This window comes from Pagrus major, chromosome 15 (assembly GCF_040436345.1).
Source record: "Pagrus major chromosome 15, Pma_NU_1.0".
In the NCBI taxonomy this organism is placed as follows: Eukaryota; Metazoa; Chordata; class Actinopteri; order Spariformes; family Sparidae; genus Pagrus; species Pagrus major.
Genome location: NC_133229.1, coordinates 28,465,303 through 28,483,941, shown reverse-complemented (window position 1 = coordinate 28,483,941; position 18,639 = coordinate 28,465,303). Strand labels below are relative to the sequence as shown.

The 18,639-nt window shown below is 42.5% G+C and overlaps 1 protein-coding gene across 1 annotated transcript in view; it reads left to right on the top strand.

Moving 5' to 3' along the window:
- LOC141009608 (protein kinase C epsilon type-like) overlaps nucleotides 1-18,639 on the top strand; it is a 63,838-nt gene that overhangs the window by 21,215 nt on the left and 23,984 nt on the right. Inside the window, exons 2-10 of the mRNA XM_073482283.1 lie at nucleotides 848-911; nucleotides 8,246-8,414; nucleotides 9,484-9,518; nucleotides 9,645-9,733; nucleotides 9,830-9,962; nucleotides 10,057-10,199; nucleotides 10,286-10,385; nucleotides 10,475-10,773; nucleotides 10,895-11,068. Coding sequence (XP_073338384.1) covers nucleotides 848-911; nucleotides 8,246-8,414; nucleotides 9,484-9,518; nucleotides 9,645-9,733; nucleotides 9,830-9,962; nucleotides 10,057-10,199; nucleotides 10,286-10,385; nucleotides 10,475-10,773; nucleotides 10,895-11,068 — 1,206 coding nt within the window. The remainder of the gene's footprint in view (nucleotides 1-847; nucleotides 912-8,245; nucleotides 8,415-9,483; nucleotides 9,519-9,644; nucleotides 9,734-9,829; nucleotides 9,963-10,056; nucleotides 10,200-10,285; nucleotides 10,386-10,474; nucleotides 10,774-10,894; nucleotides 11,069-18,639) is intronic.

The following is an 18,639-nucleotide window of genomic DNA, read 5'->3' as shown; positions in this document are numbered from 1 at the left end:
TTCCCTCCCCACAGCTTCTCTCTGGCCTAAACACATTCAGACTCCATGTGAGTGAGTGTGTGTGTGTCTGTGTGTGTGTGTGTGTGTGTGTGTGGTGTGTGTATATGATGTGGGGGTGTGTGACAGGATATGTGTCAACCTCTAGTTCGCTGTAAGTCTCTCACTTTTTTCTCTAACTCTCTTTCTTCTGCTTGTTACCACATTACCGCCGTGTTGCAAGTGATACTGCGAGATTTCGGCCAAACAGGAAGTTACGATCACACAGTTTCCCAAAGGTTGCCAACACGTTCGTGGCAGCGGCGGCGCTGAGTGGGAGGACGGCTTCAGAATACATTTTTTCCGATAACAGTATTTAAGAACGTTATGGAAAATATATGCAAAGTCACAAAAAAGGCTTAAGCCTTGCAGAAATGCTGTTTCTGGGAGAGTGGTAGTGTTTTTTTTATTTTTTATGGCAGATTTTTTAATATTACAGACTTCTGGCCACATAGGACAACTAGCAGACATCAGGATAATGATGTGATGAACAGCAGGTTGGCTCTAAACGTCGATAGCCCTGCGGTGTGTGAGCAGTGTTTTTATTTCAAACTTTCCTAGAGAGAATAGAAATCCCATCACGTTACTGCAACGTGAAGAATGAACCATTTTCAACTAGGAAAATAAACTTTATATGCATTTTGAAAATCTGCTGTGTAATTCAGTGCCATAGATCACATATACACTGGCCACGTCAGACATAAAGGTGGATTAAAGCTGATATTTAATCATGCTAATGTTAATCTTGTCTCTTTTTCTTCCATTTTTCCCTCCTCCTGCCCTCTTTCTTCCATCACTTCTCTGTCTGTAGATTGACCTGGAGCCAGAGGGGAAGGTGTATGTTGTTATTGACCTATCAGGATCTTCCAGTGAAGGTAAGAACTCTGTACGCTCTGGTGAAGTCTGTAAGTGTGGAGGCGATGGAGTAAACCTGTAAGTGGCAGCTGGATTATACTTTTCCCCGTTGAGTCATTGTGGCTATCACAGCTAAAGTACTAAGTTCCTCTTATTTTTACTCCTGAGATCCAGTTTAATGTTGCTACACTCAAAACCCACAACTTACACGAGAACTTATCTGGAAGTTGTGGGTTTTTACACTCTGCAGCGTTTACAACAGCTTTTGTACACCGCAAAGAATTAAACCACTATTGCATCAGATGAAACAGCGATTGAAAGTAGCATCTGATATATCTGTGTGAAAGGAAAGTTTCCCACAGGCAAGTCTGTGATTTACGTCACGTTTCACGTAACGAATGCGCCGGAAACTTAAAACATCCACGTAGTAACAGAAGAGAAAACAACAAAATAACTTACTTACGCGCCACCACTGGGTGTTGATAACGCGTCATCACTTTGCGCAGCGGGATATACATCAGAATTTAGCGTGTTCACCCGGGCTTACGTTCAGATCGAAACCGACCCGAGTGTACACGTTCCCATTGCACACAAAAGCCAGATCTTAGCGGGTTTAAGTGGGATTTTTGACCAGTGGAAAAGGGCTATTACAACAACAGCCTCAGCAGGAATTCCTCTTTATGTATTTCTCTTTTGTAAATTTGTAACGACACTTAAAAAAAAAGGCATGTCGACCTGCTATCAAGTGAGGAGTCTTGTGGGTAGTTTCTACGGGTCTGAACAGGCTTAAAGAGACGCCTGTACACCATGAATCCTCCTTGTTACAGTGAGAGCTGCTCTATAAAATGTTAACATGTTTACAGCTAAAATAAGATCTGTTGTTGTATAAAACTAGAAGTTTGAAAACTTCTGCCCTGATGAGGGAAACAAAACAGACAGAAAAGGCAGAGACAGAATTATAAAGCAGTTCTAATGAGGCTAATGGCTTTTTAGTCAGTTTACTTGGAAGGGAGGTATTTATTCCGGCTAATCAACCCACATACGTATCGATCGACATTACAGCCGTGCTATATCATTTATACATCATGTTAATGTGTTATTGTTTAGCTCAGGGGAAGGAACATGTAATCAGGGTAAATTAGAGCCTCTCAAAGGACAATTCACCCAAAGACATCAAGCTAATAAAAAAGCTTTCTTTGCATTAAAAGGTAATTTTATAAGATACGTAACAAAACATTCACTTGATTCAGGATTTACATTCACGCATACTGGATACATCATATCGGGTTGATACAGCTGTTTTCTCTCTGAGGCTGATGTGTTTCTTTGATGTGAGTGTGTGTGTGCGTGTGTGTGTGTCCTGTGGTTGCTCACTAAAAGCTTTGTAAAAGTAGGTCCTTACGTGTTGAGAAACACATCCCTGCTGCCTCTTTCCTATTTCGCAATCTGTCATTTCAAATTAGTTTAAAATCATTCAACAAGCACCACGTAGCTCTCACTCTCTGATACATTCAATCCAAAGTGGTTTTAACTTCGATCTTGTAGTTTAAAATTAGGACTTTCGTTCGTTAGCGTGTCACATCGTGTGAAAGTGAAGTCATGAGTCAGTGTTTTAATCAAGAAGTAACGTTGCACAGTGTTTCCTGTGAATTTGTATATTACCTCTACGCTGTAGTGACAGACATGATGTCATGCAATAAGAGCTCTCAGTTGAAGTTTAATGATGACACAGCATTAAACTTTGTCAGTGCTTTCCAGAGCAACACATAAGATTTGCTTTTGAAGCAGTCGCAGTTTGGAGAAGTATTAAAACATATGCCTAAGTATTTTAACATTGCTATCAGCCCATCAGACCTTGTCAACTAATATCAGCCTATCATCTGCATATAAGATGACATTCAGCGATAGCAGTGGCTGATGTTTATCTGTCCCGTCACATCAATTTTGAATTAAATTGTGCTCAGAAATAATGTTCATTTAATGATGGGCTGATAACTTTAAAACTATTGAGTGATTTTTTTTTTTACATTTTTTCCATGAAGATGTCTAATTCCTTCGAAGAAACAACAGAAAACATTGTTGTCGGCTGTTGCGTTAATGACGTTCATCTATAACTGCTTGGTTTAGCTCAGGAAAAGACGAGCGTCGCGGTTCGGAGAAACCGACGCTGACTATTAGTCAGAAAATCTGTTATCAAAGTCAATCACTCAGTATTATCAACTATCTCAACTATTGGCTCTCTTGATTTCACGCGACTTCCACTTTTGCAACTCAGTGAGGACCAGACGGTTCACACGACCGAGAGGCTGCTTGTCAGAAAAAAAACATAGTCATAAGATGCACACACCTCTGCAACATCGATCCAAACACACACACACACACACACACACAGATACATAGAAAGCCCAGAGAGATCAGCTGTCAGACACTTCTGAGGAACAGAGAGAGAGAGAGGTGTTTATGCAGGAGGATCTAGTAGATACAAGAACAAACTTCCTGTCTGTCTGACTGTCTCCTGTGTGTTTGTAAATCCTCTACAGCTTCAGTTGTACTGTGGTTCTGATAAACTGAAAAATGCAGTTTGGTGGACTGAATGTTTTGATCCTTCCTCACTGCTGTACGCTGCCTCTTACACAATGAAATCAGCTCCAGGTCCAGCACCAGAATCTAATGCGGTCCCAACTCAAAACACATCATCAGCCAGACCAAACGATGCCTCTTTGTGTCGGTGTCCGTGCTGATGCTCTGTAGCTACGACTGCTGAAGCTCATGAACATATTTACCTGAAACATGTTCGTACAGATAAAATAGAGCAACAAGAGGAAAGTCTCACAGCTTAAACATCCTGCTGATGGTGCTGATTTCGAGAAATTTGAGAAAGCTCATACAGCATTTAGCTGGTAACTCTTCTTCTTCTTTGATTCATCTCCTGAAACTTAAAAAAAAAAAAAATCCAGAACCACTTCAAGCTAAAAACAAACACATCTGCTTTCTGATGAGAGTAAAAAAAGTGACTTTCCAACCTCAGATTTTACTCTCCTGCTGCAGAGACGATGAATGTTTACCAGTTTAACAGTCTGTGTGTGTGAGTGTGTGTGTGTGTGTGTGTGTGCGTGTGTGTGTGTGATTGCGTGTTAGAGAGACATGACAGAATGGAAGAAGAGAGAGACAGAGAGGGAGTGAACCAGAGGTCAGCAGAGGGGGAGAGGGGTGATAAATTGATTAGTAAAGTGGAGTGTACTCTAATGGACGAGTTACATCATCGAGAGAGAGAGAGAGACAAAAAAATCAGTACAGAGTGACAGTGAGGTGTCATTAGGATCTTTCTTTTTCTCTCTTTAATGTTAAATCTTTAATTATGTTTCTTTTTTTGTCTTTCTGTTGTGGTTTGATACGATATATTTATGTATCTGTGTGTCTGTGTGTGTGTGTGTGTGTGTGTGTGTGTGTGTGTGTGTGTGTGTGTGTGTGTGTGTGTGTGTGTGTGTGTGGTTGAAATTGCAGGCATTACTTAAATGTGTTTGCATAGCAGAGAACACATGGGTGAGCTGTCAGGCCTGAGAGCTGCAATCAACCTATTAGCTTTCAAACACACACGCGCACACACACACACACACACTCACACACACACTTACTCACACACACACACTCGCAGACACAAAGCCCTGCTGTCACCAGGACGGGATGATAAGCCGCCTGCTGTTGAAATATTTATAAGTTGCTCTGACTCTGTTGTTGTCAGCTGGGAGCGTTTCTGACTGTTGACATAATAAAGTTTTCTTGGTAAAAAATGTTGATTCTTTTATGTCAAACACATTTTTTTTTAAATGCTTTGCCTGTTTGGGGCGTCACGATTTCAATTTAAGAATGAGCTTTGTCCAAAAAACACTTAAATGGCGACCCAGCTAGCTCACCGGTGGGCTGCAGCTGCAACTGACTGACTAAACTGAACGGTGGCATTTTTTGTTGAACTCTAAAATCCTTATTTTTGGTGAATATCATTTGAACCGTATTAATCTACAAAATGCCACCAGGATATTGTCAAGCTGTTGTTGTAAAATACCCCAAAGGAGAATTTGAAAATATAAATAACGTGATGTTTCAGGGCATAAAACTAATGATCTGTTGATCTTTACAAATCCAGATGTGATAGTCTAACCATGGCACAGCGGTTAATGCCGAAAATAAATAGAAAAAACAAACAAACAAATAATCTCATCCTGTCTCTAAAACATGTCCTCTTTTTACAAGGACTGAATCTAGAGGTTGGATATAACTTTAAAAAATTAGAGCAACACAGGTGACTTTGTGAAGAAGTAGAGCAGGTCTATAATAAGTAGCAATAGGAATGAATGTAAGTATGCAGGTGCAGTGCAGTTGTCTTTCTAATTCTTCTTCTTCTTCTTCTCCTCGTCCTCCCCCTTCTTCTTCTTCTTCTTCTTCTCCTCCTCCACCTCGTCCTCCTCCTTCCTCTTTTTCAGCATCTTCTTCTTCTTCTTCTTCTTCTTTTTCTTCTTCTTCTTCTCCTTCTTCCTCTTTTTCAGCATCTTCTTCTTCTTCTTCCTCTTCTTCTTTGAGGTTTAATGGTGGTTGTCAATCACCAGGTTTGTTTCTGGTTTGTGACCTCTACTTCCTCTACTCTGTTTATTAAAGCCATGAGTAACATCGTCCATCCTGCCAATTTCTGCAGAAACTAAGCTTTTTGCGTAGCCTAGATTTTTTTAGAAACGTGGTTGATGAGCATCAGTTTAGTCTCAGGGGCATGTGCTAGTTGTCTGCCCATCCATCTCCAACACTTTGGTCCAGATTATCATCAGATGTGTCAGTATGTTTGTTCCTTCCATCACTTTGTTATGAGGTGTAATAAACATTGCAGCCTATCAGGACTTTGTTAATGCTTCTGGTGCTATTAAAGATAAAGGCGCTCATTGTTGATGGTGTCCATCACTGTAGTTTTTGTTGCACTGTCACTGTGAGAGCACTGAGCTTTAACTTTTTGGGGTTGTGATGAGGACACCACAGAGGGAACAGCACGTCTATCACAGAGCCCCCCCTCCAGCCCTGAACCCTCCCCTGCAGACGACGCTAAGTCTATCACTGTTGCCAGGCAGCAGTCGTCAGTTGCTAGGCGATGGTGATGGCGTGAAGCAGAGGGGCAGGAGGAGTTAGCGCGAGGACGGGCAGAACATGACAGGCGGACAGGCATGTGCAGAGGTTTAACAGAGGAGGAGATGTGAGTGTGAAGTTTGTCCTGAAGGTGGCGCCACAGGAAAGACCAGATTCATCCTCGAGGACCAATAAATATCCACGATAACTTCCACATAGCATCCTGCTGCACGTGGTGTAACTACAGCAACTATGACCACTAATGCAATAACTCCTCTCTCCTGTTAGCAGAGGGGGTCTGAGGTAGTGCTGAATGATATTTGAAAGAAGACAGATTATGTTTGATTATACTTTCATCACAGCTGCTGAGGAAAATCATCGACCCACTGAGCAACTGAGCTTCAAACATGGCAGACAGCGTTAGAGGCCTGATGCATACGAGAGAGGGCCCGAGAGAAATATCTCTCGAGAAGTCACTTGAGGTCTTTTTGCACAAGTGACGGGAAAATGGAGCGTGACACGGACGAGCAGCATTGCAGGCTTTGCACCAGCCCGTTGTGGTGAAAAGGGAGCTGAACTGGAAGGCGAAGCTTTCAATTTACCAGTTGATCTATTTTCCAACCCTCACCTATGGTTATGAGCTTTGGGTAGTGACCGAAAAAATGTCCTCCACGGGGTGGCTGGGCTCAGTCGTAGAGAAAGTGTGAGGAGCTCAGAGTAGAGCCGTTGAAAGGAGCCATCTGAGGTGGTTCGTGGATCTGATTAGGACGCCTCCTGGGTGCCTCCCTCTTGAGGTTTTCCGGGCATGATCAACTGGGAAGACACCCCTGGTGCAGACCCAGACTTCGCTGGAGAGATTCTCATCTGGCCTGCGAACCCCCTTAGAATCCACCGGGTCAGCATCTCATCCCAACCCATTCACTCTTCCTACTGAACATTACAGTAAAGTAACCCAGATCCCTTTTTTACCAGTTCTTCCTCCTCGATCCTCACTTGAATCGGAAGATGTTCTGGTCCGCCATCTTGCAAGTCATGCCAGAGCTCTTACGGCTAACACGTCCCCTTATTGGATATCAAGTACTGATTGGATGCCGCAGCAGATCGGACTGATCCGATACATCAAGACATCACTGGAGCTTCATACGGGAGTGAAATCAGATGTTGTTTTCTGGTTCACCATCTTGTTAAAACTCTGAGTTAACTGTATGTCTGAACTACAAAAGGACCACAAACAACTTTCTTCCTTTATTAGAAACGTTTGTCTTTTCGTGTCATGTTTTATCCCTCATTAACTTTTATTATGGATACAATTAAAGTCAGAGACAGAGCGTCTGTCAGAAAGAAACTCTTTTTATGTAATTTATTTTTGTTTCAGTCACATGTGAGTCTGATAATCATTATAAAGCATCTGGTTTGATATGTTACACAATTAGATTTCCCCTGAAACATTTAGCCTAATAAATAATTTCCAGCAATTAAAAGAGAGAGGTTTAGATGATGAGTATCAATGACCTTAATAATATAATAACTCATTCTGACAGTGGAAATGTTTCTGTGCCTTTGAGCAGCAGTATAAATACAGGATGCTGCTTGTTCTTCATGTGCAGGTGTTTGTTAAACAGGTAACAGGCTGCTCCTCCGCACTGAACATCATGTGGCTTCAGTAACATTAGCACAATGCACATGTGTGCAGACACAAACAGCTGTTAAAGCCGACTGACAGCTGAGCAAAGACGTCTCATTCCTCTTTAAACATATCTCCTCGTTTCCTCTCTCCTCGCTTGGTTTCCTTGATGCAATTTAGAGGGAAATGGGATGTATCCAGTGTCTCACTTGCTTGCCTCAGGTAGTTTGTGTGTGTGTGAGATTAAAACAGGGTCGGACTAATTGAAATCTCTCGTCGTTCCACTGGGAGAACCCCTTTTTAATTAAACACAAAGAGGCAGAAAGATCAGCACAGACAGAGTCAGACAGCGTGACTGGCTGTGTGGAAAAAGAAAAGACCAGTGTGTTCAAGTAATCACTGAATCTACAGCCTCATCCTCAGTCACACAGTGTCAGCGCCATCTAGTGGCTATGTGATGTGGCTGCAGATTTTAGGGAACAGAAACACTCACATTGTGTTGCTCGTTTATGTCATTGAGGTTTCTTTAACGCCCAGCACCAGTATTCAAAAAGACAGTAAAAATGTATTTACACATGTTTCTGTCACACTGTATAATAATGTATGTAATGTGTGTCCTGGCAGCTGCCCCGGGCTCCCCCGAGAATGAGGAGCGCGTGTTTCGGCAGCGGATGCGTCCCAGGAAGCGTCAGGGCGCCGTCCGCCGCAGGGTCCACCAGGTCAACGGACACAAGTTCATGGCCACCTACCTGAGACAGCCCACCTACTGCTCCCACTGCCGGGACTTCATCTGGTGAGGACACACACCCTTTATCAGCATGAATGTGTATTCACTATTAAAGTTAACATACAGTAGCTGAATATCTGCAGAATCATCCTCATTTCATTGCCATGCAGAAGCTCAACAAAGTATTTTTAAGGGTCTTAATAATGATAATAACAATCTGTGTCCATGATGAAGACTTCAGACAGAGAAAGTCTTGTGTCATTAGTGTGGACGGACTACAAAAATATCACAAGTCATAGCAGTGTATCCGCAGATCCCCTCACAATAGTCTAAATAAGTGTTGTTGCATATTAGACATTTTTAATCTTTATGATTCAAAATCTGGATGATAATATCGGTACTTTCCGAGCCAGATCACCACATCCAATGAGAGAAGACATCCCGGAGCAGCTGATCGTGCTGCCAAGCAACAGTTATCGTTCTAGCCCTGGAGGCTAACGTTAGCTAGTCCAAAGGCTCTGAAAGAAAGAAATACATGTAAACACTTGTTTTGCTGTATCAGGTTTTTTTGCAGCATTCTCTGATTTTCTGCCTGAACCTGATTTCTCCCGTGAAGCTGCTGCCATGTTTACCAGTAAACACAGTGGATGCTGTGAAGTGTGCAGTAATAAACAAAGCCAGCTGTGTTTGTTTCCATCCCAACAAACTGTGTTAGAGTCACTCGCTTTGGAAACCATGTGGCCTCGGTTCTCCACTGTGAAACTCTCATGTGTAATCAGAGTCACAAAGACGTTGTGTCTGCACCGTACAGAGGAACAGAGTGTTTTTATGTGGGCCAACTAATATTTATTTTAGTAAGCCCTGCAGAATGTGTCCTTTCAGGCGAAAATACATTTGGTTTTGTGGATTTCTCGGTAGTCTTGTTCAACATTTGTACGTTCAAAGGATTGATTTTCAGGATGTGGACTTGTTTATAACTGCCAGTCTGTAATAATAAATGAAACCCATTTGCTGTTTATCTCCTCTTATATCTTACAAAATCCTCCCATCCTAACTAGGACGCAAAACACAGCTCGTGAAGTCTTTTTTTATTTTGGGTAACGATCTATTTTCTGTCTCTCTCTGTGACCTTCAGGGGCGTTTTAGGAAAGCAGGGCTACCAGTGTCAAGGTAGGAGGGAGTTTCATTGATCAGTCCAGTGTTTTAATCTTAATTTATTTTGAAGGATTATCAACTGGAGGCACTTGTTTCCCTGTACATGTGTTCCTTATGCCCATGTGTGTGTTCCTCCTGCAGTGTGTACCTGTGTGGTCCATAAGCGCTGCCATGAGCTGATCATTACCAAGTGTGCTGGGATGAAGAAGCAGGAGGACACAGTCGGGGAAGTAGGGGATGTTTTTTATTAGGTACAACACTTTCTGCTTTAGGCGTCAGTTAGATGCAACCTCTCAGTGTCCTGTTGTGTGTTGTGTCTCTTCCAGACGGTCGGATCTCAGAGGTTCAGCGTCAACGTGCCGCACATGTTCAGCATCCACAGCTTTAAAGTTCTCACCTTCTGCGACCACTGTGGGTCTCTGCTGTGGGGCCTGCTGCGACAGGGGCTCCAGTGTAAAGGTACGGACGGACACAGTGTGTTAGCTTCAGTTAATAAAAGTGTAGATATCATAACCGTGGTGCGGCTCACTTGACCTTCTTCTGTGTGTTTCAGTGTGTAAAGTGAATGTACACAGGCGCTGTGAGAGTAACGTAGCTCCTAACTGCGGCGTGGACGCCAGAGGAATCGCTAAAGTCCTCTCCGACCTCGGAGTCACACCAGACAAGATCTTCAACAGCGCCCAGAGACGGAAAAAGGTTTCAGAAAGAGTCAACCTGCTGCAAACTTTACTTATACTTCACAAAGCCCAGATGTTGACAGGGATGTTTTTGTCTTTAAACAGTTTCCTCAGGGTCAGGACCCCCAGCAGCCGATATCAGGGACGCCCAAAACAACAGAAGAGGATCGCTCAAAGTCTGCCCCGACCTCACCGTGTGACCAGGGTAACAGAAGCTCTGAGCATCACACATAACCTCTGAGCTGCATGAAACCAAAACACATGAACTCATCTTATTTTGATTTGTGTGCCCAGATGCGAAGGAGCTGGAGAATATCCGCAAGGTTCTGTCGTTTGACCACCGCGGAGAGGAGCACACACCGCTCCCCCTCTCCGCCGCCTCGTCTGATTCTACGGTGACAGGGGACACTGATGCAGGTGGAGGAGGAGGAGGAGGAGGAGGAGGAGCAGGTGACGGAGGGAGCGTCGGAGTGAAGGGTGAAGGAAACCAGGAGAACGGAGAAGTCAAAGGTCACATCGCGCCTGAACTCAAGAGGATGAACCTGCACGACTTCCTGTTCATCAAAGTTCTGGGGAAAGGAAGCTTCGGAAAGGTGAGCGCACGACAGAAAGAGGAAAATGGAAGAAAACGGAGAGCTTTGTGGAAAATACTCTCTTTAGTGTAATGTTAGTGTTTTCAGCTGTATTCTGACTGTCGTGTTGTAACGTGACCAGGTGATGCTGGCGGAGCTGAAAGGCAGCGACGAGGTTTACGCCGTCAAAGTGCTGAAGAAGGACGTGATCCTGCAGGACGACGACGTGGACTGCACCCTGACGGAGAAACGGATCCTGGCCCTCGCCAGAAAACACCCGTACCTGACACAGCTGTTCTGCTGCTTCCAGACTAAAGTAGGAACACACACACACACACACGCACAGACATACTATGTACCTCCAGGGGGCAGCATCGGACTGAAGTTGAATCTGTAGCCTTTAGTTTTTGTGTTGACGGACCTCAAATATTACATAAAAACTTTGAAGGTGCAAATGATAAAGTGGAGTATTTAGCAGACTTCTAAAACTGATCTGTGAATCTGACTCCTTTAGAAAGTATATGAAGAGGTGTGTCTGTGTGTTTTAAGCAAGAATGAATCATCTAAGATAAAAGAGTCAACTTTACTTTCAAACAGGTGTCTTAAATGTTACTGTCAAGATAAAAAAGACGGGGGAAAGATCCCCTTTTTCTCACTTCTCCAAATGTTTCTTTTCTTTTCTTCTGTTCACTTTACAAACCACAAGTTTTGCAGCAGAGGACACACAACTGTAGCATGAGTAGAAAAGCTACAATTAAGTTTAATGTAATTTAAGACGATTTAAATGCTATGTTGGGGGAGTTCAAAAGTCATTTTCCACGGCCTGTCAAATAAATACAGCACTGAAAATTAGATTCTCTGAAATATCTTTCCTTTTTTATTATGATTCATGCACGTAGAGAGGACAGAGAGAAAAAAAAGAGAAACTTGGTCTTCATTATATAAATATCGTGCATGAAATATCTGTATCGTCACGGCTTTGCATTTTTACAAACACATCTGTCGCTGTCATCCAGGCGTTTCACTGTCACACAATGGACTTCAGCTACCACGCAGAACAGCGATGCGCTATGATTCACCTCACATACAAACAAGAGGCTCTGTTTCACACACATGCAGCACAGATGCAACATTGCATGTCTTTACAGGAGACACGTGTTACACACAGCGCAACGTCCCGCTATATTGGTAAAAACATAATTGTCTGAAACTATATCTCGTTTATTAATCTCATCGATGTACCGCCCGGCCCTACTTCCAACAATACATTACATTAACTATAAGACAACTACGATACGATCTGTGTTCAATTCTTCTGAACACAACTTCTCATTATGTCCGGGGGACAAACTGTCCTCACGTCAGCGTCCCTGTTCTCTCCCTGGTGATTAAAAGCTGTAAATTGTGCTGTCAGGCAGGTATCAGCTCAGCAGCTGCCTGTCAAGGCTGTACATTCAGTCCTCGGAGGGTTCGATGTTTTTAGAGCGGGAACAAATCCACACAACTTCATTAGTCATCAGTAAAGTATCTGCCATCAGCTTCGGTCTCTCTCTCATCATCTCCACTTCTCAGCTCATTGTCCGTCCATACAGTAAGTGGACGATGACAGACGGACAGACAAAGGCCACCCGTGGGTGGGACGCTGCTAACGCCAGCGGCTCCTCCGGGGTTACTGTGTGTTTTGTCTATCGTATATTGTATATGTGTTCGTGTCCATATAGGCTCTGTACATGTAAGTGTGTGTGTGTGTGCGTGCGTGCGTGCTGGTACAGTGTATGTGTACTTTTTCCAGTTTGACGACTTGCTGAAGCAACACATCACATGACGTGAAGTCCTTTCACTGCAACTTGAGCCTGACGCTGCTGAAGGCTGCACAGGTGTTAACTTTTGTCAGACAGAGCGCAACAAAACACGAGCAGCACAAGCCTGAACATTAAGACGTTTACCTCTTTGAAGTTCACTTTTCTCAGGAATAATGGACGCAACACTGACGTTTCGAGTTTAGATGAAGCTCGTAATAGCTCACGGATCACTTGAGCGGCTGTAGGGACTGTCACTGTCATAATGGAGTCCAAATATTGAAGGCTCTACACAAAACTGTTTAAAAGATTCTGGATGAAACAAACAGTGTATCACAATAATCCTGAGACTTTTATTGTATCAAAACCTATTTTTGATATCCGACTGCCTGCATTTTATTAGCATTACTGTAGTTTTCTTGGTGTAGCCTGGAAAATCACTCAATTTATTTTTGATTTCCACGGCCCGTTATTACAGGCGCAGACCGAAATGACCATGGAAGCAACTGGATAGACCTACAACCAATCAGAGCAACCGAATGTGTGCTGTAGCGCTGAGTGATACGTGCACGTCGGGGCTGTTCTTGGTTAGGAAAAAGTATTGATGAAACAGCGATATTAAGCTAAACAGTGTATGTGTTTCTGAGAACATTTGAGGTGAGAAATAGGCAATGTAACGAGATAATTTCTAGTTTGTGACCCTCAGCTTCTTGTCTGTTTACCGTCAGCTGTGTGTGTTTCCTGGTCAGCAGTTAGCACACTGGGTTGGAGATGCATGCACACAGAAAAACCCCCAATTATGGTTGTCACACACCTATCTTTAATCACCATGGAGGACTTGGGTATCAACAGGTTTTTTGTATATCCACAAATATCAAGAACGGAAGGAAGCTGTGTTTCTTAATCGTGTATACACAGCTGCATATAAACAGGAATATTAGGGGAATATTCATTTTCATCACACATGTGAACAGCTTAGTGGGAATATTGTCTTTTTCAGATTTGGGGCAAGAGCGCAGATGTTTGACAGGATCTGAGAAATCCTCTTTGGAGGCAGAGGAAGTATTTCTCACCATTTATATGTTTTTTTCAAGAAAAATACGTCTCGACTGATGCAGTGTCAGAAAAAAACCCTCCAAAGATCAATGTTTTCCCTTTCAGTTAGAGTCGAGTCGAGCTGCGGACGTTTTGTGAGCGGCGTCTGCTTGTTTATTTGCACAGACTGTTCTGGAAAGCTCGAGTCTAATGATGGCGTCTCCTGTTCAATTTATTTATTCCTGTTATTTTCCTCCAAAGCAAACACAAACATGTGCAGGCTGGATGGATGAGACCGAGACAGAGAACAACACATTTGACAATCTTCTTCTTCTTCTTCATCTATTTTCCTCCTCCTTGTTTTTCTCCTATCTTATCTTTGATTATTTTGTTCTTTATTTTTATTTTGTTCCTTTTGTCTGCCTGAAGTGGACACACACACACACACACACACACACACACACACACACAGACACAGACACAGACACAGACACACACACACTGATTGGGAGTGTGTTCTTGGACAAAACAAAGGGATTTTTTGTGGCTCTTGCATAACCTCTTTGATCGTTATCAGGGCCATGATGTGTATTCCATATGCTTGTGTGACCCCGCCTCATCACCCGCCTCCCCCTTCCCTCCCCACCCGACTCTTCTTGGAACCGGGCTTCATGCTCTGGACCTGATGTGATTACAATAAACAAACCCACATATACATAATACTGTATATGGCACGTAAGCCAAACACACATACACACACACACACACACACACAGCTTTACATCGGCGTCGCACTTCACCTCTAACACAACGTCGGCTCCACTCGGCCGTCTGCCAGGCTGACCCACATCGACTCAGTGTGTTAAAGAATCAGCTCGTTCGACCGGGACGGTACAGTGACGCTGAAGTCAGCTGCAGGAGGGTGATTGTGATGTCGGATTCAAACGTCTGCAGGAAGGTTTCTGTTTTCTATCAAGCTATTAAGTAGATATGTAACATAATAATATGAACACCTGACAACTATCCATTTTAGGGTCGATTTAAAGGCAACTTAAGGAGAAGAAATGGCTTCAAAGAAGAGCTTTTGCTTCAGCTCAACAACCATTTAAACCAGGGGCAGTGAACACACCATCACACACTGTTGTTAAAAGTACCCAAAAATCATTCTTGAGTCAAAGTAATGGTGCTGAATTATCACTTTGGTAAGGAAAGTGAAAGTCCCCCGTACAAACAGGCTAGTTCCTGAGTAAGTCTTAAAGTATCTTAAGACTAAAGTAGCATTATACATATATTTGAAGGTATGTACATGCTGTATACTTTGGGTTTACCGATTATTAACCAGCGTTTTTCATGATGATTGGACTCATTGTCTTTATTTCCTTTAATTGCATTGTCGATAAAATAAATTACTTTGTAGATATGTTACCTTGGTTGTGATACAACTAGAAAAAGTTGCAGATTGCAACTTCAAAACTGAACTTAAGTAAAGTACTTGAGTAAATATACTTAGTTACATTCCATCACTGCCACCACGCTTTCATCCTTAAACAAAAGAACAGATGCTGAAACACAATAAGTGGTATTTTTAGCGTGTGGTCTCTTGAACATGAAGACATTTCAGAAAAATTCAGTGTCGGTGAAACAAATGAATTAATAATAAATGATAGTTTGCTTCTGTTTTCTCTTTGGGATCTGTTTCTTTTGCTCCACGTGGCTTCTTCACTATTTCTTGCTGCATTTCTACATGTTTTCATCCCTCGTACCTCTGTGTGCACAGCTTTGACCTCCTTTACCTTTTGTTTTTCTCTCTCTCCACCTTCATTCTCATTCCCTCCCTCATTTTCACTGTGAGGCCCCTCAATGGCTAATTTACTGTACCTGCAACACAGCACTCTGTGTCCGGACATGTTGTCTCCTCTCAGGCACAACATGTGCATAAATACACACACCTAGTGAACACTGAAGGTCATATCACACAGTTTTTAACAGAAATACTTCTAGAAAAGTATATTTTTGCACATTATTGCAGCGGAGTTGCTGCATGCTGCTGATTTTTTAATTTATTGCTTATATATTGTTTATTTATTAATATTTGAATTTGGTTTTTAAATACATTTTTCATTTAATTTATTATGATTTATTTAAATGTACACTTCTGTCATGATTATTTTTTTTAATTGTTTCATTGTTTCACAATTAGTTAGATAATAGTTAATTAAGACCATTACATCCTGTCCTGGGACACAAACAAACAAAATACTTAAAAAATAAATAAAAACAACAACGAGGAAGAAGGAAAAAATACATTTTAAAGTACCTCTATACATTTGGAGCGCTGTGACATCACTGTACATTAAAAAGTCTGCACTTTGTGTGACCTACGTCCTACCTACACCCTCCCACCCTGCTCGTTCTCCCCCCTCCTCCCTCCTCCCTCCCTCCATCCCCTTCTTAATCGACTGTGGGATCGCAGCCGTTCCCCTATCAGCCTAATTACCGCCGAGAAATGTAAATAACATTATACAACAGTAGCGCCGGGCCTCGCTCAGCTCCGCACAGAGGTGGAGTGGGGAAGTAAAGTCAGGGAAGACGTGAATGAGGAAGTAAAGAGAGAGAGAAGAGATGCAGGAGGATTAAAAGAAAACAGGGAAAGCTGGTTTTAGGCTGCAGAAACGTCAGCATCTATGTGACGATAAGCACGGCAGTCGTTTTCAGCAGACTGAAGGGATGAACAGGACAGGTTACTGTGAAAGAGTGTTTTATAATGAGCTGTAATTGGTTGAACATCAGAGGCAGCAGAACCAGCCAGAACCCAGCCAGGTGCATTAATGAGCCCTTTGTTCTGCTCTGCTGAGGACAGAGACACTGATGGACTGACAGGAAGATAGAAAGACAGATAAAGAGAGAGAGAGAGAGAGACAGACACAGCTCAGAGTCAGCGGGGTCATTCAGACGGAGCAGATGACTGGGACGAAGCTCGGTCCTCTTTCAGACCATCGTGGTTAACTTAACTGGTCCTTTAACTTTTTTTACCATCTGTGACTTCCCTTTGGTAAAGATTTTCAAAATGGTCAAAATGTTGCATTTACTTTATACCTGCCTGTTAACCGTCGTTGCTGCAGTTACAGTTTGAGCACAAAGAGTGAGCTGAATTTAAAAGGCATAATGTGCAGGATTTATTTTATTTTGTTCTGTTTGCACACACGAAAAATCATTCGATTAAAAGATGAGCGATGTGTCAGAAGAGGCGAAGAAGCCATCAGGCTCATTCGACGGACCTCTCCCTCTCTTCAAAAACAAGAAAAATTTGTATAAGATAATTTGGGAAAATACAACAAAAAGTGCATGTTTCATCCTCTCCGCTGTCTCTGCTCTGTGTCTGTGTGTATGTAGCTCAGCCTCACCCTCTGACAAACTGCAGCTCTCAGTCACAAAGCAAGTGGAGAGGCACATTAGGTGGTTTATTTGTAGCAACGTCATCATGTAGGTCACATGGAGAAAAAGTTCTTAGTAGTGTAGAGTACTATGGAGCACTGGCTTACTTATTTCTGCATCAAAATAGTTGATCACTGTAGTTTTTTAGCAAACAGGAGTAAACTGGGCATTTTTCGGGACTATTTTCGGAGGTGGATTAATCCACATTTGGTGCTATATCGAGTATTCAGGGCAGCAGGACGGTGAATGTGAGAGTCGAAATGAACGACAGTGTGTGTGTTCATGGTGATTAAGGATCATGTCACTCAGTGTTACAGTGTGGGTCATTAATGTGTTTTTACATAGAGAAATGAAAAATCAAAAGTGCATTTTCTGTCGGGAAAGTTACAGAAAATGCAAATGCTATGCATCGCTCTGTTTCACGTGTCACATTTATCACCACAGTAGATGAATTTTAAGATTTATGGAGGATTTTATTACAAATTCCTTAAACCAATTGAGGGTAGTTTTCTGCGAATGCGCTGTCAACTCTAGTCTTACTCTCCCAAAGATCTTTTTCAACGGTCATCTGTGCCTTTAAGATAAATGAGCTCTACTTATGAGTTGGAAATAATCCACGCAACACACGTCATGTTCGATCCAGAAGAATTCAACCTTTCATGAAGGGTTGAAAGACTGAAAGCACTTTCTTTGTTACCTCAAACCCTATCCCTCTCACTGACGACAGTGTTATTGGCTGGTGTTTGATTTTTCTCTGTCATGTTCCTGGATCAACGTAGAAGCAGTGATCGAGGGTATATTTCCTGTAGGTGTACTGAACCTATACGCCTCCTTATCTTAAGTATTACAATCAGGACAGCCTTGAGTTTACCGGAGTTAACATCATCAGACAAGATGCCCAGCTGTGTTCTCCCTGCTCTTACACATATACACTGTATATTTACACGAACAGCTCAGGACCATCAACTTAAAATCACGCAAACACACACTTACACACTGCACCTTTAAGGACCTGTTTTTCCTGGAAGTTTTTTTTCCTTTTGGACCAATCAAATCAGTCATCAATCATGAAATGTTGTGCTCGTTTGTTCTTATGAGAAGAAGCAGTAAGGAGAGAACCAGCAGCCCACAGCACGCATTTTACTCCTGTCAGCCTTCATGAAGAAAGACAGTGAGGGCGTGAGTGAGAGCTTACGAAAACAACGAACACACACACGCACACACACACACACACACACACACACACACACACAGGCACATGCAAGTTGTCCTGCCAAGTATGTGTCAGTTTTGAGCAGTTGGGAGTTGTTCTTTTCAAAAATACAGTCATTAGTGGATGTACGTTATGTTTGCTGTTCTTGGGATACAGTTCAGACACACACACACACACACACACACACACACACACACACACACAGGCACACACACACAACTTTTGTAATCCTACACTTGAGAGGTAGCTCGCTGACATAATACATCCCTCAGTCTCTAACCTTAACCAGGACATTCACTTACGTAAACCTAACCACCAGTCAGATCAGCAAACAGTCAGAGAAATAATCTTTGTATGTTTTATTTTGGAAGTTTTTAGAATGAAACAGACAATCAATATGTTATT